Source organism: Bicyclus anynana, chromosome 23, assembly GCF_947172395.1.
Source record: "Bicyclus anynana chromosome 23, ilBicAnyn1.1, whole genome shotgun sequence".
Lineage (NCBI taxonomy): Eukaryota > Metazoa > Arthropoda > Insecta > Lepidoptera > Nymphalidae > Bicyclus > Bicyclus anynana.
In genome coordinates, this window is record NC_069105.1 from 7,848,329 (window position 1) to 7,871,785 (window position 23,457).

General features: G+C 37.6%; 2 protein-coding genes across 2 annotated transcripts; one reads left to right on the forward strand and one right to left on the reverse strand.

Moving 5' to 3' along the window:
- The first annotated feature begins 1,122 nt into the window (after positions 1–1,122).
- LOC112056640 (galactose mutarotase) lies at positions 1,123–7,117 on the forward strand. The gene is made up of 6 exons (XM_052888736.1): positions 1,123–1,278; positions 2,579–2,713; positions 3,610–3,825; positions 4,636–4,898; positions 5,556–5,721; positions 6,666–7,117. The coding sequence occupies exons 2-6, from the start codon at positions 2,585–2,587 to the stop codon at positions 6,978–6,980; spliced, it is 1,089 nt and encodes a 362-aa protein (XP_052744696.1). The 5' UTR covers positions 1,123–1,278; positions 2,579–2,584; the 3' UTR covers positions 6,981–7,117.
- On the reverse strand, positions 7,105–20,880 carry LOC112056641 (tryptophan 2,3-dioxygenase). Its single transcript, XM_024097096.2, has 9 exons — positions 20,722–20,880; positions 14,789–14,958; positions 13,932–14,065; positions 11,824–11,946; positions 11,231–11,322; positions 10,195–10,339; positions 9,216–9,465; positions 8,537–8,630; positions 7,105–7,810 (listed from the first exon to the last, which is right to left on the reverse strand). The coding sequence occupies exons 1-9, from the start codon at positions 20,736–20,738 to the stop codon at positions 7,573–7,575; spliced, it is 1,263 nt and encodes a 420-aa protein (XP_023952864.2). The 5' UTR covers positions 20,739–20,880; the 3' UTR covers positions 7,105–7,572.
- Positions 20,881–23,457: the final 2,577 nt, after the last annotated feature.

The window sequence follows — 23,457 nt, forward strand, 5'->3', positions numbered from 1 at the left end:
CACAAAACGTACCTATTGCGTACTTTCCACAAATATTTTTTTATTTATTTCCAGTACATATAGGTACCAGCGGCGAAGAGTTAATGCAAGCCGATTCCAGTCAGATTACCTTTAAAATCCATGCATATTCATTGTTGTCCTGTTTCTCATATATCTACAGATGTATCTGTACTGAATGTGCTGATACTAAGAATTTTTGTAAGAAACACTGAATAATTAATTGCTCGACAGAGGATTCGAACCCAAGACCTAATGATTGAGTTTATTTAAGCTACTTACATAATATTTTGTACAAGCAATAAACATTATATTGTGGTTCACATCGATAAGATAATGAGTGGGCAACACTTTCCACACTGGTACCACCACTTGACAGATAATAAAATGTTGATAGAATACGTAAAGATAAATTACGTACGTATAAGTATAGTAGATACTGTTTTCAGACCCTTTTTAAGTTAGCCCTTGACTTTTTTTAATCTTACCTGATGGTAATGTGATGATGCGAACTAAGATGGAAAAGGGCTAACTTGTTATGAGGACGATCTACACGAAACCTCTCACCTGCCAGACCTAGACCAATTAGGAAAACTTGAATCAGCCCAGTCTGAGATCGAATTAGGACCTCCGTCTTTTAAATCCACCGCGCATACCACTGCGCCACGGAGGCCGTCAAACCCGATGTTTTCTTGTCTGATACTTTGGTAATGGTACGCAAAAGAGTCCTCGAGCCGAGATATCATTAAGTAAAGAAAGTAGACAGTAATTCCTTATAAAATTTAGGTAAATGTGTGAAATACCGTACATACAAGAATCATTTTTTAAGGTTACCGATTATTTTATTTAAAAATAATTACCATATCTTTAAACGCGAAGCGAAGTGGCAATGGGAGGTCGTGGTGCCCATAGTTGGAAAAGAGCTGAAATGGCGACCCCGCACTAGAAAGCTCAGTGTTGGTCGCATTTTTTTTTTCAATCTAGTAGAACATTTAAAGACCCTTTGAAAAAAGTGTCAACTAGCTAGATAAACATAGTTAAACTCAAAAACAGTAGATTGTAGGCGCACGTATATTATGCTTACCTACGTATACGTACGTACCTACGTAATACGTATATTGCCATGAGTGTGTTTGTAACCACATCTATACGTAGGTGTATCGAATTCCTGAACCGAATGACAATATCGTTCCGTGCCTAACTTTACTCTGCCTGTAGCAAGCGATAACAATTTATTAATCAGTCAACGTCAAGACAAGAACTGCACCAGTCGTTTTATTTGTAAGTATTTGTTACAATAGAATACTTAATATTTACATATACCTACATATTGTAAAAGTGCACAGCAAAAGAGACCTACCTAGTTATCTACTATATTATGTAGGTAGGTATATAACCTATTTATTTAATGGATTTTGTGTTTATCTTAGTGTTATTAGATTTTAGTAGCCCGTGTTTTAACGACTTAATAATGTTTATTGTATTTTATTGTTTGGCACGTAGTTTTGTACGAATGATGTAAGTAGGTACCTAGATAAGTAACAGGTATTCAGGATGCACCTAATAATATTGGTTGATGGCTGAGTTAGAGTAGATAGGTTTACTTGGGAGACTCCTATATTGAGAGAACACCTTTATCCTAAGTACTCAGTGGTGGATTTAAAAATTTGCCGCCAGTAGGCTATTGAATTTTTACAGCTCCTACTGAAGTCTGAAATTCGATAGTATCTTAGTTCACATTCAATTACCTTAAATTGTGTCAATAAAATTGCAAGCTTTAATATTTTAGTAGTGACTGTACAGTGTACAGGACGTAAATAAGTTACAATATTAAAATTATTATCGTTACATTTTCTTTATTCCTGTAGAAGAGAAAGCTTTTTGGGTCAAATTTGCCCTTTAAAATCTGCCGCCCTAGGCTACAGCCTACTTAAATAAAAAAATAAAAAAAAAAAAACAAAGTGGTAAATCCACCATTATACGTTATAGCGAGCGTCCCCAGGTTCGTATAATACGACTAGTAGAAAATAATTTATGTACCTACCTACCTACCTGTAAGAACCTATACTTGTACATACGTTTGCTGTGCCTATACTAAAGCCAAAGTTAATGAGGAATGTTTATAAACAAACAAATTAAACGTGAAAGTAAAAAACCCATCTCATTTAATAGGTACCTATAATTTATTTTAAACGGACGTCCTTAGAGCTCTTTAATCCAGCCCTTACAGTAGTATCGCTGTAAAAGTGAAGTAACTTCTCCCGTTTTCCCAACATTTCTGCTCTGTTCCTATTGATCGTAGCGTGATGAAAGTATACTATAACCTGCCCAGAAGTATGAATAATAATTGAACCAAGTTTCTCTGAAATCCGTCGAGTACTTTTTGTTTCCATTACGAACATACAGACAGACAGACAGACGAAAATTTTGCTGATTGCATATTTGGTATCAGTATCGATCACTAATCACCCCCTGATAGTTATTTACTCCCTGATTTATTGGAAATATATTTCATGTCTATCGGCTCTTCGAACTATGTGGCCTGTTACTCTATAGCTTGTTGAAATATTATTCTCCATAGAGCAACATGGTGTACGTGTATGCTGAACAATTCGGCACTTTCAATGGAGAAGCAGTGAAGAAGTTCACCTGGGAAACTGACAGTGGGTTTACCGTGTCAGTCATATCTTACGGCGCCATCGTACAGTCTATTAAGGTAAATAACCTAACTAATATTATAAATACGGGGCCTAACGACTAATATTATAAATAAGTGTAAAAGCAAAACTTTTTTAGCAGAATCAGAAGTGATTACAAAAATAAGAAAACTAATGTCGAAAAAAGGTTCACAACATTTGTCAGGACAACTTAATTAACAAATAAAACTGTAACCAAAATAAGACCCTGGAATGGCAGAATGACCTTGAGTGAAGTCACGCTCTTGTGAACTTTGTGTGTAGGGTTAAAGGATCCTTTGACTGTAAACAAAAACCCCCCTTTTCCACTCAAGTCACTCTCCCCGCCTATCCCAAGTAACCCATAAAGTATTACACAACAAGAGATGTGGACGGCTCGAACGCCACGAGCACATTGAAGCCGTCCGTACGACAAGTCGTCGCAATGCGTCAATAACGTAAAATTAAATCCACAATCTCCCTTAATCTGATGCTTCCCGGGGAAATCATAAAAACTGTTAAAGAGATTTTCGGGATTTTCCGTTCGTCTATCGCCCCCCACCAACTAATATTGATACAGGGCTCCCCAAGACAAACTACGCCACTGAATCCGAATGTATGGTGAGCGTGATAGTCCAGTGGATTTGACCACTGCCTTCGAATCGGTGGGCGTAGTTTCGAATTCTGTACGTGGCATGCTCTTCCATCTTTTCAGATATGTGCATTTCTAAGAAAAAAAGGGTAAGGATTTCTCCCAAAAAAAAAACGATAATTCGTGCATTTAATTAAAATAATTGATTTAAACGGGGAAGAAATGATATGTCATTGATTCGGCTGATGCTACGGTTGCTATTCTACTGGCTCTCATGACCTCATTATCCAAAGCCATAAGCACAGCATTGCAACAACGGCGAAATTAACTCATGTAAATTTCCAGGTACCCGACAAAAGCGGAATATTAAGCGACGTGGTGCTAGGCTTCGATGATCTGGACAGTTATGTAAACCGAAACGACCCACACTTGGGGTCCACAGTGGGCCGCTGCGCCAACAGAATAGGTGGCGCCAGTTTCCAAATCGATGGGGTCACCTATCAGTTGGCTAAGAACATAGGAAAGGATCATTTGCATGGTGGTATTGTGGGATTCGATAAGGTAAGAGTTGTTATTAAATTGTTGCATTACAAAATTTTGACGACTTCTAGGGCGCAGTTGGTGGTGCCGTGGTTCTCAACAGAGAGGTTCTGGGTATCCTGGGTTCGATTCCCAGCTCGTCTCAGTGTATTATTTTATCTATACTAATATTAAGAGGAATTTGACTGTCTGACATTTGAATATGCTCTTAAAACTACTGAAACGATTTGAAAAATTCTTTCACTGTTGGGAAGCTACACTATCCCTGAGTGTTCTAGTGTTGTCCAGGATTGTTCTGGTGGTAGACACAGGCACTGGCTACTCACCACCCTATGGGCAAAAAGTACCGCCAAACGATTTAGATAAAATGCCGCGTAGAAACCGTTAGATGTATGATGTATCTAGAATAAACTTGTACCTCTTCCAAGTAATCCCGCTTCCATCTTAGACTATATCGTTATTTAACATCAGATGAGATTGCAGTAAAGGGCTGACTTGTCAATTGTCATCTATACTAATATTATAAAGCTGAAGAGTTTGTTTATTTGTTTGGTTGAACGCGCTAATCAAAGGAATTACTGGTCCGATTTGAAAAATTCTTTCAGTGTTAGATAGCCCATTTATCGAGGAAGGCTATATGCTATATAATATACCCGTATTCCTGCGGGAACGGGAACCACGAGGTGTCTACCAGTTTCCTAAAAAAATGGAGGTAATTTGTCTATTTTTGGAAGTCTGTTTGGTTTTTAATTAGTTTGTTGTTAAGCAGTGCACATCGAGTATGGCTTTAGTGAAGATGGTGAGAGTTAACTGTGTTACTCTTTCTTCAAGGTCAATTGGAAATATATAGTTGATGGCAGCAAGGTCATCTTCAGCTACCTGTCCAAAGATGGAGAGGAGGGTTATCCTGGGGACCTGGTTACCACCGTAATCTACGAAGTCAAAGAGGATGATACGCTGTACGTCGAGTTCGTTGCAACAACAACGAAGAAGACGGTGGTCAATCTGACTAACCACTCGTACTTCAACTTAGCTGGTCACGAAACTGGCGCTGAGGAGATCTACAATCATGTGATTGCAATAAATGCTGATAAGTAAATATGTTTTTAAAAATGCTTCGTTGGTTCAGTCTTCTAAGAAATATCCAGTAAAAATGCTCACCACAGAGTTGGGAAGTTGGTGTTGACACCCGTACGGCCGTCTTTCACAACTCAACAAGATACAACTCTCATCATGATGTACTGATGGTTATCGTTAAAAAGTCAAATATTATCACCGTAAACTCTCCAGTGGGTCGCTAAAGTAGGTAAGCTGATGATAATGAAGACGTAGATTTTTATTTTGATTTGTGTATTTGCTGAGATTAATCATCATCATCTCCTTACCCTTATCCCACCTCAGTGGGGTCGGAAAAATATGTCAATCTTTTCCATTCGTCTCTATTTCTTGTCAACTCATCATTTGCTGTGATTAATCATCAAATCAAAAATTAATAGATCCGTAGTAAATAATAAATCTATGAAAATAACATAGTTTAACGAGTCGGGAAGCTGAAGTGGCAGAGGGCATGACGCAGTCGAAGAGCCGATGGACGTTGGGGTCCCAAGGTGTTGGATTGGACCTATAGAAATTTGCGGGAGGCAAGAATAACATTACAAACATAATATTGATTGTATCCCTAGAAGCTCTCACCTTATAAATTATAGTGATGTGTAGAATGCAATGGTCAATTTGTGAATTTCAAATTCCAGAATAACAGAGACAACGTCGGAATCAATCCCCACAGGGCGTTTCATCAAAGTGGGGGGCACAGCGTACGACCTGCGCATACCAGCGCGACTTGGTGACGCCATGGAGAGACAGGCGGACTCCGAGCTGTATGACGACAACTTCTGTGTCACTGCGTATCAGAAAGAGGTAAAGTTGAAGGAAAAGGTCCACCCAGTAGCGTATAACTATAGGATGTTGAAGAAAATAGACGACAATTTACCTTAAAAGTTAAATACAGTAAAAACCTTGAATTTCTCTTTATGAATAAGAAGGTAATTTTTGTGGGGCAAGATGTGACATATCAAAGAGCTACCTACTTTAGCTACTTTAGAGGATCACAAATATGGTATAGGTCCGGGGCATGCACCTCCAACTGTGCATATTAAGAAATTAAATATCACGTGTCTCAAATGGTAAAGGAAAACATCGTGAGGAAACCTGCATACCAGAGAATTTTCTTAACTCTCTGCGTGTGTGAAGTCTGCCAATCCGCATTGGGCCAGCGTGGTGGATTAATGACTGACACTGGATTAATGACATTCTGAGAGGAGACTAGCTCAGCATTGAGCCGAATATGGGTTGATAACACGTACAACGGCCAATCACATGGCCAAGTGCGGAAACGGCCCAGAAGAAGAAAGATGGGTTGATAACGACGACGGCGACGAAGACTTTTTTTTGCAATTTTTAAAGAAATGTTGTAATGTTGAAATACCTAGTTGAAAATTTACAATTGCCTAAACCATACTAACTCCCGACACATAAATTAGATTTCTACTTGCAGATCGTATAATGCCTAATACCTTAAATAAGTCCATGATCTTTAAATAATGTGGTAAATCACTCAATATTACACTTACGCTGTTGTAAGTTTTGTTGAATCGGTTTGTATATCAGATATATGTAACAATAAAAAAATTTGGCCCAATGGTCAGATTCCCAAAAAGACATAACATATTTCGGAACCCTCTCCACTTTACTTCAACTCGCACTTAACCCGTCTTTTGTAATTGTAAGACGAAATTTTTGTTATAACAACACCTAGAAACTGTAATTGGAACATTGAAATTCCAATCTTGTTTTATTTCCAGGAATTAAACTTCATATCAAGAGTAACCCATCCACCTAGCGGCAGATACCTCGAACTTTACAGCGACCAACCCGGTGTCCAATTGTATACAAGCAACTTCCTCCCCTCCCCAAACGAACCTGCATTGGTGGGGAAAGGGGGTGTTGGTTACAGGCGACACGGAGCCTTCTGCCTGGAAACCCAGAACTACCCAGATGCTGTTCATCACCCTGGGTTCCCGACCGCCATTTTGAAACCTGGTGACGTTTACAGGCATAGAGTTAACTATCGGTTCGGTGTCAGCAACGAAATCGGTCCAGAAGTCGTCGTTTCGTAAAAAAATTGCTTTAAAAAATAAAAAAATATATATATTTTTTTGAAATGAATGTTAAGTATTTTAAACGATTTTTTACACAAATAAATTTTATAGATAATGTATTTTTTTATAAATAAAAATGCAATTGTTTTATAATATTTTTTTTTATTCGTCACAAGTAATAATTGACAAGAATTTCCTTAAATACTTAATTATTGGAATTCAGGAACTTTTATTTGAATTACACAACGCAAAAGAGCTTTAGACATTTTTATAAGAACGTTTGTGTCAAAGGTAAAGTCCAAAGCTAAATGGTAAAATTAAAATTTTCGAATTTATACAGCTTTTTAAAAAGGATTAATAAACTTTCAGGCTTTCAGCTTCTAAAAATTATAAAGTCCTGGACAACATATTTATGTTTCACTCTATTTATTCATTTGTTAACTATAGAAGACAAAATATTTTAACAGATTCTCCTCCTCCAGAAAAGTCTTTTTATTCGATATCTGCTGTTTTGGTTTTTTTTTTATTTATTATTTATTATCATAATATAGTCAATTGACAGACGTCATAAAGCTTAAGCAAATTATTTCACTTAATTTATTATTTAACGTTATGATTTCTTTTCATTCAAAGTAAGTTTTGAAAATTCATCCAAACCGTTTTGGTGGTTTTCCCCATTTTTCTTATTTTCCCCGTTTTCTTTGGCGCTGTGTCCATTTTCCCTGATGTGATCTCCCCAGGTAAGGCTGAGGTCCCTCTTTATCCCGTCGTCCAGGGGCGGGATGAGGGAACGCGGCAGAAGGAACGTAGATAAGTTGAACAAGTCCAGGAACACTTTATATCGGTCACTGGAAAACAAAATTATATAGTCAACTAGAAAAATAAAATATGCGGAACAAGGAATCAATTTTTTCATTATAATACTAATGACGGGGTAAAATCTAATATTAATATCCTTACATATGAAATTGGCGTAAATGTCCTCCAGTAAAAGGTATTTTTTTTTTATGAGAGTGAAAGCCCAGGAACTTCTACCACAGAACAGCCAGGCATCTGCATCTGCGTCTGCATCCATACATACTTGAGGTCTCTTGGACTCGGACGAAGCGTTTTGGCTTTTCATTCCTGATCTGCACTGCAAAGTTATGGAGGGCCCTTCCAGCTCATTGGAAGGTCCAGACCAGCCTCCATTTACGAGAGGAAAACAGCTTAGTCTTAGTCACACTGCTCCAATGCGAGTTGGCAGGTTTAGGGCTGATATTCATCGTTAAATAATGTTTGATTTTGTAACGATCAATCAGCATATGTTACGATTAACGATCGGTACCGACAGCATAAACAAATTGACAACAACGGATGTGTAAAATATGGCATTACAGTGGACCGTAAAAATCAACCTCAAATAGTAAAATTTTTGTGCGGGTTGCTTTGCCTTGGATGTCGTTCGTGGCGAACTGTTCGGTAGTAGAAAGGAGGAGGGACAAGAACCAGGAGTTCCGGTAAAAACCGTTGTGATTTATTTATTTTTGTTTTTTGGTATTTCTCTTAACTCTTGAACTTAATATACTAAATACCTGAGTGTGGAGCGCAGGTACTGGTAACCCGAAGAGCCGCCTGTACCGAGCTGCTGTGAGCCGATCATGCGTTGTACCATTATCACGTGGTTATCTGTTGATCAGACGTTAGCATGATTATAACGACGGGCGACGGGGAGGGAAGGAATGCGCCGGTGTGTTTTGACCATTGGGAGTTTTACGAACGAATTTGCCAAGCTATACATTGATTCATTGAAATACATACAAAACCGTAGTACAAGAAAGTAGAATAATTATTTTTTATAGTAATTAATTATTATTGGACTGAACATGACTGTAATGACAAATTATAAAGTTAAAGATCTGCATTTTATTTTCAAAATTTGTTTTCACATTTTATACTGCTGATTTTGTTGGGTTGGTACTTACGCCACTGTGACCAAATTATTATCCTACTGCTCATAATAAATGTATTCTATATTGTCATTATCTCAATGATTCACTGCAAGGTACAAGTATCCTGCCTTTTTCAAAAAAAGAAGCTTCTCCGAATGTTGCTGGATCGATCGACGATCAAACAAGTTGCACAGAATTGCTGGCTACAGCTGACTCTGGACTTGGACTTCCAAGTGTTTGAATTATCCAATAGGTCAACAGGTTCAGTTGTGGATGCTCATCGAACTATATGATGATGATGGTGCTCTGCTGGTAAACTCACAGCGCCACTTGGTGATGAGGCTGTCCATATCCATCAGCAGCGTGAGCAGCTGGTGCGGCTGCGAGAAGCGCGGCTCGTCGCGGTAGAACGTGATCATGATGGCGCCTTGCAGCGCGCGGTGCGACAGTCGCCGCTCGCCGCGGGACCGCAGCGCGTCGTGCACGGCGGGATCGAAGATGGAGCGGTAGATCTCTCGGCGATTCTCCGCGTCTTGCAGACGATGGCGACGAACCGTTTCGTTTGGTTCACGCTGAAGTAAAAACAAACGTGTTACAGTCCGATGCAAAGTTGATGTCTCGGAAATTAGCCGAGGACTTCGGTACCCGCAGTTCGTTTTTTTATGTAATACTAGCTGACGCCGCGCGGTTTTACCCGCGTGGTTCCCGTTCCCGTAGGAATACGGGGATACTATATAGCCTATAGCCTTCCTCAATAAATGGGCTATCTAACACTGAAAGAAATTTTCAAATCGGACCAGAAGTTCCTGAGATTAGCGCGTTCAATCAAACAAACAAGCAAACTCTTCAGTTTTGTAATATTAGTATAGATAGGCTTGCGCTTGACTACAGTTAAGTCTGATTAATACTGTCTAAGTTGGAGCGCGCTTATCTAGAAGATTCATTCTTGCTTTGAAGGTGTTTAAATTATAAGTGTCAGGAAACACAAACGCAGGAAGGGCATTCCAAATTTTTGCCAGAAACTGCTAGCAAACTTCTTCCATACTTCTGGTTGCCGTCAAATAGTAGGTATGGCTGGGTTACGGTGGATAAGCATGGTTGCCGATGAACTTCTAGGCAAATGAGAATGTCTTAATGTATTTAATGCCTAATGTTGACGGCACAGGATGCTTCACATACATGCGTTCCGTAGTGTTCCTTTGTTATAGACTATGGTTTTCCAGATTAGAAATTATCTAATACCTACACACTAAAATATCTACACACTAAAATAGAAAACACTATAACAAAAATTATCTCACCATAGCTTCTTCAACAGATTCCCTGATCATTTTGTCAACTGCAGCCTGGAATTTGCCCCAAAAATCGAACCCGTGTGTTATGAGGCCCGGCGTGCGTTCCAACCACCGCTCTATTAGGGCTAGTAGCGCTGGCTCTTCTTCAGATCTAGAAGATACGTTAATATAGGACGTTTGACGGCCTCCGTGGCGCAATGGTATGCGCGGTGGATTTACAAGACGGAGGTCCTGGGTTCAATCCCCGGCTGGGCAGATTGAGATTTTCTTAATTTGTCCAGGTCTGGCTGGTGGGAGGCTTCGGCCGTGGCTAGTTACCACCCTACCGGCAAAGACGTATCGCCAAGCGATTTAGCGTTCCGGTACGATGCCGTGTAGAAACCGAAAGGGGTGTGGATTTTCATCCTCCTCCAAACAAGTTAGCCCGCTTCCATCTTAGACTGCATCATCACTTACCATCAGGTGAGATTGTAGTCAAGGGCTAACTTGTAAAGAATAAAAAAAAAAAAAATAGGATAGTCAATTAAATGCATATAGCTTTGAATTACATTAATAAAAAATTTAATTGAATTTAAAGCATTTTGCAAAGCTTTTTATTAGGTAGATAATATTCCTACTTATTGAATTTTATTAAAGAGTTAGTTACAATAGACGAGGTATTATGTGCGGGGTGTGCAATTATATTATATGCACCTGTCAATCAATACATCTCTTTGAAAAATTGATCTACATTATGATTTCGGATGCGGGGTGAAACAGGGAGAGCTTACGTCGCTTAAGCTGTACAATATCTACGATAATACTAATACAGTATACTTATAAGTATGATCTGCACTCATGTATAGCACGAAGTACGTAAGTAAGTATGTCATAGTAAGTATGTAGTAAATAAATAAACAAACAATTACTCAGCATGTTGTTGTCATTACAAATTAATATTAATAAAGTTGAGAATTTACTGCTTCAACGACTCAATTGATTTGACAACTTTATCAGCGAATACGTAAATTCTGCTAGAGCTTAAATGATATTGTAGACTTACTTATGTAAAGAGTCCATAGCTTCTGGATCGTCACCGAATACAGTTTGATAGTTTTGGTTGTATTTCACCCGTAGAGCTTGTTTTAAACCGAGCTGGAAACCATAATATTTTGTTTAGACGTTAAAACAAATTTACGAAATATTCGAGGCCTTGTTTAGGGAACTAATGTTTGTAATGCTTTAGATAATATATCTGTAGATACTAGATAGATGCGAAAATTACCCAAAAAAACGAATTTATTCAAACTTTAACATTTTGATTTTATTGAAATTGTACAAACAGCTTATTCACTATTTTGGTCTATATTGATAATAAACCTTCACCTATTGAAGTAGACAACAAAGTGTCATCTATATACTTTATAATATCCACCGTAAGCACCGGATGACATTTGTAGTTTGCATCATGGTATGTGGATGACATTTTATCAATTGTTTTGTTTTTTATTTTGATGGGTTGATAAAAAAGACCAAAATAGGGAAAATGCCAGCAGGTAGGAAATCTAATTAAGAAGAAGATGCTTTAAATTTTTTGGGATTTTTAAGCTTCTTGGGAATTTACGCAAGGCAATTTACTTTTACTGGTGTAAGTACCTTATTCTCCAAAAGTCGGAACTGTAAACTCTGGAACCCGGACGCCGGTCGCAGATAGTGCCTGAAGTCCATGAAGTCGAGTGGAGTCATGGTTTCCAGGATCATCACCTGGTCCACTAGAAGCTGGAATCAGTCAGTCTCATATGAAACTAAATCTGTCTGTAATTTCAAAGTAACCTTGCTTGACGTTATTTACATGATACCAAAACACAAATAAGCTTTTTGAAAATTTTTATCTGTCTGTCTTTCTGTCTGTTTGTCTAGGCTAATCTTTGAAACAGCTGAACCGATGGGAGTTACACTTGAAGACAGTGGAGGTTATTGAGCAACATGTGTTTTTATCCCAGAAAAATCCATGGTTCCTGCGAGATAGTGAAAAATTTAATTTCACGAGGACGCGTCAGGCGTCCGCTTAGTTTAATACAAGCAATTGCATTGTCCGCAAAGAAGTATTATTTTTTCGGATAAATTTCTCTGTAAGTCCCTGTCTATTTCGTTCATCTGGCTATTTAATTTACATTCAAAGAGCTATAATGCTGTCAATATTTTGGCCACTATGCATCTCTGTGATGGAATCGAGGATGTTTTAGCTTTACTACCAACACATAAACGTCCCAAGGTGCAGGAATGGCGTCCCCGCACTGGAAAGCGCAGTATTGGTCGATCCCCCACCAGGTGGACCGAGGATATCAAGCGGGTTGCAGAAAGCCGCTGGATGCCGGCGGCTCGAGACCTTTGTGCTTGGTGCTTGGAGGTCCATGCAAGAGGCCTATGTCCAGCAGTGGACGTCTATCGGCTGATAATAATGATGATTATGATGATGATCTAGTTTCTTGATTAATATTATTTGTGGTGCATATGAAAAGAATTCGGTAAATAAGACACATTTTTGTCAAATCTTAGCGAGCACACTATCAAGACATGAGAGCCCTACGTCACCAGTTTTGCCGATAAAAAGTGACGGGGCCGGTCGGGGTCGGGAGTCAGGGCTCTAAGTTAATTTATCAAGCCTACGCGCAATTTAATATCAAAACAACGCGAGATACGAACATTTAAAATCATAACAATTTGATTAAAACGACTACGGTCAAGTACTACGCACTGATTGACTGTCCTTTTTACCCGAATACGGCGAACAATCAAATATTATAAAAATTTTTGGCTGGTGGGAGGCTTCGGCCGTGGCTAGTTACCACCCTACCGGCAAAGACGTACCGCCAAGCGATTTAGCGTTCCGGTACGATGTCGTGTAGAAACCGAAAGGGGTGTGGATTTTCATCCTCCTCCTAACAAGTTAGCCCGCTTCCATCTTAGACTGCATCATCACTTACCATCAGGTGAGATTGTAGTCAAGGGCTAACTTGTAAAGAATAAAAAAAAAAAAAAAAAATGGAAGTTTTAACTCTGCCTTGCCTGTATATATTTCAATTAGCGCTTTTTGTTAAATCTAATATGAATCTGTTTGTGAAGGCACAGGACCAAAGCAATAGAAACTTAAGACATCCCCAAAAATTAGTCTTGGGCAGATTTCCCAGAACTGCAATGCAACATACCTAAAAAGTTGCCATTGTATGGGTATTAAAATATTTAATTCGTTGCCCGAAAACATGAAATTATTGCCCTATAAAAAATTTAAACCCGCACTTAGAAAGTGGCTCATTAATTATGGATTTTATTCAACTAGAGATTTTTTTAATTATAAAAGCAAATAAAAAACTATGTATTGTGACATTTTTAATATTTCAATTTTTTTTTTGTTTGTATTTATTAATTATGTTTATGACATTGTTAAGATTATTATTATATTATTATTATTTGACATAAGTACTCGTACCTGCACAGATTGTAATTTTTTACTTGTTCTAATTTTTATTTTTTGATTAATCATCTGCTATTGAATTAATTTTTTTTATATTTTGTTAATAGTATTTGTAATATAAATTGTTGTATGCCAGAAATGGCTGAATACATTAGAATGTATGTGTTCTCAGCAAAATAAATAAATGAAATGAAAAATGAAATGAAATGAACATAAATAAAGGAGTTTGAACCATTGGCAAACAACGTGGCAATACTGCCAGTCTCAGTATTAAAAAATAATACTGTACCTTGAGAATTAGTACGACTCTGTTTAGCCTCTTCAAGATTTCCATGGTGTGACTCTCATCTAGACCTTCCACGTCCAGCAGAGACCTCACCGAATCCACTTCGAAGATTATCTGCTTGAACCATAGCTCGTACGCTGGAAATGAATGTTATATCAAAATCAAAGGAAAGAAAGAATTTTACAAGAAAGTTATTTCAAAATTATTTGGTAATTTTAAGAGCTGGATTGGATGGTAAAAATAATTGAATCAAATTATCATCATCATCACCATTAACAACTCACTGTTGAACACGAGTCTCGTCTCAGTATAAGAGGGATTAGGCTAATAGTCCACCACGCTGGCCCAATGCGGATTGGCAAACTTCACACACGTAGAGAATTAAGAAATTTAAAGGTATGCAGGTTTCCTCACGATGTTTTCCTTCACCGTTTGAGATTTAATTTCAAATAATAAAAAAAACCAACTGTGATTTTTGTTGCACTATGGTTAGACTTCATTTTATTTTAAAGATTAATTATTAAAATGAATAATGTTGATAATGGCGTTGATGATCACAGAAAATTATCTTAGAAATGCCACCACATACGTAGATAAATAAAATAAAAAAAATAAAGCCTTTTATTTACATTACTTATATATAATTTTGTGAGAATTACCTACTTTTTAAAAATTAGTATGTAACTATTTTTAAATTATTATTTATTTAAAAAATAAACTATATTTTGCTGGAACCCGCCTCAGGTAAAGGTCTCTTCCAAAGATTTCCATTTTTCCCGATCATACGTATACCTAGATATCTTACATTTTTGTGTCTTCTAGCTATATCTACGTTTAAATTTACCACTACTTCTACCAACCTTGATGTGTCACTATAAACAGATGCTCGTCATGAACAGGTTTGGAAGACTCAGCGCTGAGCATCCTCTGAGCACTGAGCAATTTGTCCAGCATCAGGTATTCGCCATAGAGCATACCAGCCTCGTTGCCCAAGTGGTCACCATCTTGGGCCGAGTCGTCTGTCACCGACCTGACAAAAAGAAATCATAATTGAAAAAGGAACCCTTACAGTGGCGTATCTAGGACTAGCTGATGCCGCGCGGTTTTACCCGCGTGGTTCCCGTTCCTGCAGGAATACGGGGATAATATATATCCTATAGCCTTCCTCGGTAAATGGGCTATCTAACACTGAAAGACTTTTTCAAATCGGACCAGTAGTTTCTGAGATTAGCGCGTTCAAACACACAAAAAAACTCTTCAGCTTTATAATATTAGTATAGAAATATTAGTATAGATTACTTTTTTAGAGGAAGCTGGGCCCTGACATACCATTGAGCGCCATTGTTTGTTAACCGACTTCAAAAAGGAGGAGGTTCTCAATTAACTAATTTTAAAAATTCTTTTTTGATTGAAAGAGCTTCCAGATTGGTCCCATTTTATTTTCATGAAAATCGGTCTAGTAATTATGTGTTAAAATCAAAATAACTGAAATACATCTTTGAAGAGGGTTAAGTTTAAAAAATAAAATGAAAATTAATCATTCAATACTATCCGTCCGCAACAGGCAACTAGGCAACCTATTTGCAAGTGTCACTGTGAATGTTATCTACATTTGTTTCTTATGACTAATAAATATCAGACGAGGGTGTATATTTCTAATGTCAGATCTTAGGGAGAGAAAAAGGTGCAACAAATTGGCTAATTCTAATTCTTAACGCCCAAACCTAAAAAAGAAAGATTCCAATAACTTTGTCTTATAGTCAATACCACAAACTCAAGCCGGTTTATATTCGATATAATTTCAGAAACCGGTTTAATTTTTAAACAAGTTTGATTAAAAAAATTCCGCGCTTGCACATGCATAATGTTTTTTACGACCGCATTTTTTTTAATGTCATCTAATTATACCATAATTTTAACGAAAATTATTTATCTTACTTCTATACTATTATTATAAATAGGTAAAGTTTGTCGTGTCGTATCGAGATAACCTTTATGTACCTACTGAACTGATTTTGAAAATTCATTAATATTAATTAAGCCTCGTTATTTGTGTGTGTCATAGACTATATTTTATCCCCGCATAATCACGAGACCGAGAACTACACACGTAAACCGCAAGGCGTCGGTTAGTTATGACTAAAGAGACAATATCATTGTTTATCTTAGATCATAGTCTATCTGTCAATTAATCATTGTACGTAATCGTTATTGGTCTTAATTAATATGTCTTTGAGTTAAATTGATCAACATTTTTTAATTCGGTTATAGAAAGGTCTTGCGGATGAGTCTTAGGTCGAACCAATATGCGGGCTTGCCGTTCCAGCAGTTTGGGACACCAACGTCTATCGGCTCTTCGAACTATGATATAGGTATTTTGATTTTGATAATGACAATAGGTAATCCAAAGATAGCTTAGGAGTGGAGTTAGGTCAAAACTCTAATCGGTAAACACTATCTAATATGTAAAATTTATTTGCGAAAACATGTAATTGGCTATAATCTGTTTTCTATGTTGTTACTTTTATTATCTTTGTATTTAGCTGTAAGTTTTCCTTTCTAAATAAATAAAATAAATAAATAACACACTAAGTATAGGTATATTAAGAGACATATAAGTCCTGTTACAGGTAGGTATTCTATTTTATGATGACGGTTTTGTTTTCTTATATATTAAACGGGGTTCGTGTGACGTACGCCTCCCTTGCATAAACTATATAACCAAACAATGCAGTAGGTCAGGGCTGTCCAAAGCGGATACGATTTAGCCCATTGTTATGGGGTAAAGGTATCAAATTTATTCAAAGGTATTCTAAACTTCGAGTCCGCTTTGAGTAAGAGGCCTATGAGTCTAGGAAAACAAATTATAGCTGACTGACTGGATAGGTGCGTTGCAATATTAGGGCGGACTAGAAAATTATTAGATATACCTATAGATTTAATAGATTTTGTGAATATATTTCATAGGTACATGATACAAGAAGCAGAATTCATAATCTTAGGTAGTAATGATATATTGTAAAGATTTTAAAAAAGCAACTGATGAGTTTATTGCTGGCTCTTCTTAGCACAGTCAGTCAGTCAAAAAACAGTCAAACTTGACGGTTCCAAAGTGCATCCAAACTAAGTCTACTTGAATTGACGAATTTTGAATTATTAAGGACACGGACTGCATGCAGCCTTGCCTTAGCTCGAACAGCTAAGTAAATGATACTAGATAGGAATGCTCTTCATCTGACGTATTACGTTTCATTCAATAGTTTCAATCGCCTTCTTATATTTAACCACCCGCCTACATGTAAATAAGCAGGTCATATTGCAATCAATGCAGCATAACTAATTAATCATCTATTATAAGTTATTATCTATACTAATATTATAAAGAGGTAAAGTTTGTAAGTTTGTAAGTTTGTCACATTTTTTAAATGGGGTAATCTTCGGAACTACTGGTCCGATTTTAAAAATTCTTTCACCAGTAGAATGCTACATTATCGGGGAGTGCTATAGGCTATATTTTATATCTATACTAATATTATAAAGAGGTAAAGTTTGTAAGTTTGTCACATTTTTTAAATGGGGTAATCTTCGGAACTACTGGTCCGATTTTAAAAATTCTTTCACCAGTAGAATGCTACATTATCGGGGAGTGCTATAGGCTATATTTTATATTGGTATCATATATATTAGCCGAGTTATCACAGTTTTTATCATACAGGTCGGACTGAAAATCCTCTTAAACAGACTTATTCGCATGCGCTGCCTTAACTATTGTGTAAAATTGAAATTAATGTATGGAGACTTTATGTATCTTTAAAAGTTCTACAAAAAAGTCCGCGACACCATATATCTATCTTCTATATATTAGCAGATATAGTACCTTTTGTGTTTTAAAAATTATTAATTTTATATACTTAGGTTTACGTCATTATTTATACAACTAAACTTTAATCCTTATTAAAATAAATTATTTAATAATCACAAGGATATTATGGAGATAAGATTTGCCCTTTACAGTATGTTAATTACTTAAATAGTTTCGGAGATAATACAAAATTTCTAAAAGACGCAGAAATTCCGCTATATGACGCCCGGCGCTTTCATTTACTTAGTTCCCGTTCCCGTGTGAATATGGGGATCAAACATAGCCTATGACACTTGCAAATAACGTAGCTTTCTATTGGTAAAACAATTTTCCAAATCGGTCCAGTAAATTCAGAGATTACCTCCTACAACCACACGAACTTTACCTCTTTATATTATTAGCATAGAAGTCTCTATTTCTCTTGGTCATACCACCACTCTCGAAGGACTGGACCGATTTTGCTAAGGGTAGGAGTAGGGTAGGGTACGGGTAGGGAAGTGTAGGGGTAGTGCAGTGGTAGGATAGGTTTAGGGCCGGGTTTAGGGTAGTGGTAGGGTAGGGGTAGAGGTAGGGTAGTGGTAGGGTAGGGGTAGGATAGGCGTGAGATAGGGGTACGGGTGGGATAGGGGTAGGATGGGGGTAGGGTGTAGGTAAGGTAGGGGTAGAGTAGGAGTAGGTTTGGGGTAGGGGTAGGGGTTGGGTAGGGTTGGGGTAGTGGTAGGGTAGGGGTAGGGTAGGGTAGGGGTAGTAGTAAAGTTGACATCGAAATTTACGCGGACGAAGTCGCGGGCGTCCGCTAGTATTATAATAACTTGATAACATTGCATAATATTTTATTACATCAATGTCATTAAGTAAGTAGATACTTGAGTTGTGGTTGTAATATAAAAAGAAACCTATCCTATAAGTTTAGCTTTCTTAGTACTTAGTAGGTCTATAAAACATTTTAGTTGAATATTATTATGTATATATATACAAGTACACATATTTTTCCGACCCCACTTAAGTGGGATAAGGGTAAGGAGATGATGATGATACAAGTACTTTTCACTTTTCAAGTCTATCTGTAAGTATTGACTCTACCACTGGTACAGCAAGCAGATTCTATCAAGTAAAGCCAGGCAAGAAACTCAGAAGTTATGTATTTATTTACTAGCGGACCCGGTCAAGCTTCGCTTTGACTTTGTGCACTAATTCCCTATCCCTACCCTACCCTACTCCTACTCTACCCTACAAAAACAATCATTGGCTGGCTGGTGGGAGGCTTCGACCGTTGCTAGTGCCACGACCCTACCGGCAAAGACGTACCGCCAAGCGATTTAGCGTTCCGGTACGATGCCGTGTAGAAACCGAAAGGGGTGTGGATTTTCATCCTCCTCCTAACAAGTTAGCCCGCTTCCATCTTAGACTGCATCATCACTTACCATCAGGTGAGATTGTAGTCAAGGGCTAATTTGAAAAGAAAAAAAAAATACTGTGCAACGGATTTAAGAATGAAATGTAACGAAAACTCATCGTATAGAGTTTCCACGCGGACGAAATCGTTAGTACTCGTATAGTAGGGTACACTTTTTTTATGGTCTGTAATAGTTTATTATCGTTCTACTAGACTGAAAAATTTCTTTTCATATTTTTTTGAGACGTGATCATATGAAAATTTTAGTTTTTTAATATGTTTTTGACAATACAAGGAAAACGCCTGTCGGCTACGTTTAGTACATAAAGTGGACGACAAAATAGAAGACAGCGCTTTTGACGTTTGGAAAATTTGAAAAATACATGATTTTTGAATTAAGTTTTAAAAGAAATTAATACCGATATATTTCGGACCCTTATTCCATCTACTACACAGAATTAATATTGTTTACATTTTCGATATGAGTCAACTACCCTATTAACTGAAGTAAAGTATTCAGAGTGGCAACCCTAGCCCTAAAGCTAACAGTAACAGGTAGCTGTTTCCTATTCAATTTTTATTTTTCCTTTACTTAATTGTTTCGCGGAAGCTCAGGTAAAAATTTTACCTGTTGTCAGGGGTGTCAATCAAAGCTCTAAAAGGTTCTGTGTTATTTTAGTCTTGGAAAGTGCCGGTATATAAATTAATGATTTCCGGTAAGGTGTTTGTTTTTTACAGAATTTATTACAGGATGTTCTGTATTTGTTCCGTATGACGGTATGTAACTATGTATAAGCAAGTTTGTATATGTAGATTTTTTAATTCTTAAGTACAAGTTAGCCCTTGACTACAATCTCACCTAATGGTCAGTGATGATGCAATGATGGAAGCGGGATGAAAAACCACATCCCTTTAGGTTTCTACACGACATCGTATTGTTTTGCGGTAACTACGTCTTTGCTGTAGGGTGCTAACTAGCCACGGCCGAAGCCTCCTACCAGCCAGACCTGGACGGGGATCGAACCCAGGACCTGTCTTGTAAATCCACCGCGCATACCACTGCACCACGGAGGCCGTTTAGGGACATTTTCTTATTTCTATGTAGCATCCACTTTGTTGATTTACAATTTAAATGAATTGAGACACTAATAAGTAAAAATACATAGTTAACGATTTTAAAAATCTTTAACTTACATAAATTTTATTAACAATACAATTGTAATTCAAATGAAAATAATAATAATTATTATTAGAAATTAAAACAACGCTCGACATGATGAATATCAAATTGTTAAATTTGTCGTCAAAAAATTCGCGCGATGAAATCAAAAAATCCAATTAAAAATTACCTACTTCTTGCAAAACAAGTTGGGAAAAATGCTATGCAGGTAGTAATGATTGATGTGTGAGTTGTGTGACCAATCAGATATCCAATTATTTACCTACTCAATTTTCTTTTTGCATTCAAATTCATCAATTTGCACTAAAAAAGATAATGTGAGTATTACCATTACTATTTATTAAATTAAACTTACCTCATAGGGCACGCCATAATTAAAAAAAATCCTCTGATACGACTTCCAATAAAAAATAGTGCCAAATTCAAAAACAACGCGCGACGAAACACACGAAACGCGCGTACACCAGCCGCGTATTTTCTCAACACTAAATAATTTATCCGACTATCCGCATGAATACGATACTTACAGTCTAGCAATCGTGTAATTGGGCGACTGTTTTGACCACAGTTAAAAATGATCATTTGAATCACTCTTATCAGAAATGAAGGAATCCACAGATGAACCAAAGTTACATAGCTCAACGAGTCGCGTAGCTCAACAAGTTGCGTGGGGTCCCAAGGTATTGGAATGGCGACTACGTGTTGGAAAGCAAAGTGCTAGAGGTCCTCCCTCTCCAAGGTGGGGAGGTTGTTGCGACTAGCGAGTCGCTGGGAGTTGTGCTGAATGCAGGCAGCTCAGGCCCGTTGGGTTTGGAAGTCATTACTGAAGACCTATGTCCTGCAGTGGACGTCCACCGGTTCATGTGATGATGATGATAAATAATTCAAATCATGATCAGTTTCGATGACCTCTAGGTATGTCTATTAAGTGCTGAAAAAAAATCATTATTTCCTAAGCTCCATAAACTCTTACCTACTTCGTTATATCAATGGTTACCATAATTATGTAGCTTTAAATCACGACTTATCGTATTAATGTAATTTTAGATTTTCATCAGATACTCATTGTTATTATCTGTACTATTGCTATACTGTGGCAGTACAGTACATCGGTATTGCAGATTTCGTCAGCCATTTCTTGCCATGTGAGAACTGAGACCCACTCTCAGAAATTACTGTTATTATTAATTAATGCACTGTACGATGAATTTATTACGCGTAAAAAAACTACGTAGGCTTATAGAATAATATCTACTTACTATTCTTTTGTATACAACCTACTCATACCCAGTTGCGCAAATAGGCGTAGGTACTTAATTAAATAAACCCTCCGAAACTATGAAGATGTTTTTATAATAGTAATTTGTAAACTGAATTAAGTATACTTACCGGTAATATCACCTACCCTAACAATATATTTTCTTAAAGTTTTTATTTTGTCGCCCAATTTATGAAAAAAAACCACTGGAACTTGTTTTTTTTTGTTTTATAGTTTTTTTTTATTCTTTACAAGTTAGCCTTTGATTACAATCTTACCATGCAATCTAAGATGGAAGCGGGCTAACTTGATAGGAGGAGGGTGAAAGTCCACACCCCTTTCGATTTCTACACATCGTACCGGAACGCTAAATCGCTTGGCGGTACGTCTTTGTCGGTATCTAGGGTGGTAAGTGGTAACTAGCCCCGACCAAAGCCTCCCACCAGCCAGACCCGGACCTGGACAAATTAAGAAAACCTTAATCGGCCCAGCTGGGGATCGAACCCAGGACCTCCGTCTTGTAAATCCACCGCGCATACCACTGCGCCACGGAGGCCGTCAAAATAGAGTAAGTTTGTTAGGTATAACGGAATATTTTAAATTAAGTACCTTTATAATATAGAGCCGTGATACCCCAGTGGTTTACGTCTGCCTTCGATTCGGAGGGCGTAGGTTCGAATCCGGCCAGGGCATGCACCTTCAACTTATCAGTTAAGTGTAATTTTAAGAAATTAAAAATCACGTGTCTCATACGGTGAATGAAAAACATCGCGAGGAAACCTGCATATAACCTACTTGAGAAATTTCTCAATTCTCTATGTTACATACATACGTACAGAATTCTCCATTTAAGCACATTGGGTCAGCGTGGTGGACTATTAACCTAACCCCTCTCATTTTGAGAGGAGGCTCGTGCTCAACGGTGAGCCGAACACGGGTTGTTAGTGATGATGAAATGAATTACGAGTAGGTAGCTACTAGCTGGTCGGTACCAACAGTTCGCCAATTGGATCAACCTTGAATCTGATGCCATATCGATGTTTTTTAAATCATCGTCGAATCGACATAATTTTCCGTCGACGTTTCATATCGAGTTTTATGAATTGCTTATTAGTTACTAAGTACCTACCTAGTAAACTGACTTGAATGTAGGTACGTTCCAGTGGCGAAGGATGTTGTTTTGACGACGGTAAGTCGCTCGATACAAACTCCGGTATCATATCCGGTCCATTACAATAATGAATATGTATGTTTTTTTAACAATATTTGTCATATCTTTTATAATATGACCAATATTTCTATTCCCCTCCAACTAGTCGGGAAGACTGTGCTAGGATTGGGTACGACAATAGGCCAACGGGGTGAGGATTGACCACCCTTCGGTGATGAGTCCAACCGCTCTTACCGTTGAGCGATTTATTGAGGCCATTAAAAGGTAACCCGGCGGGAATCGGCATGTATGAACTCTTCGCCGCTGGTACGTTCGCGCATTAAAATTCATTCATTATTATCCTATTTTAACGGCCCACTGGTTTGGACACCAACCGGTAAAGGTTGGTGGGTCCCTCTTGGTAGTTGGTATTTTGAGTAACTATAATTATATATTTTTTAATTAATTATATTCTCTCTTAGACACATAGCATAACCCATGCTAGATGGGGTTGGCACAACATGATTTAACGTTTTTTGGGCTTGATCGAAGAGTTTTCATTATTTTTCTCGATTCTCTGGTGATCGCTCATCATCATGATCACATCAGCCGATGGACATGCACTGCAGGACATAGACCTTTTGTAGGGACTTCCAAACATCACGATACTGAGCCGCCTGCAT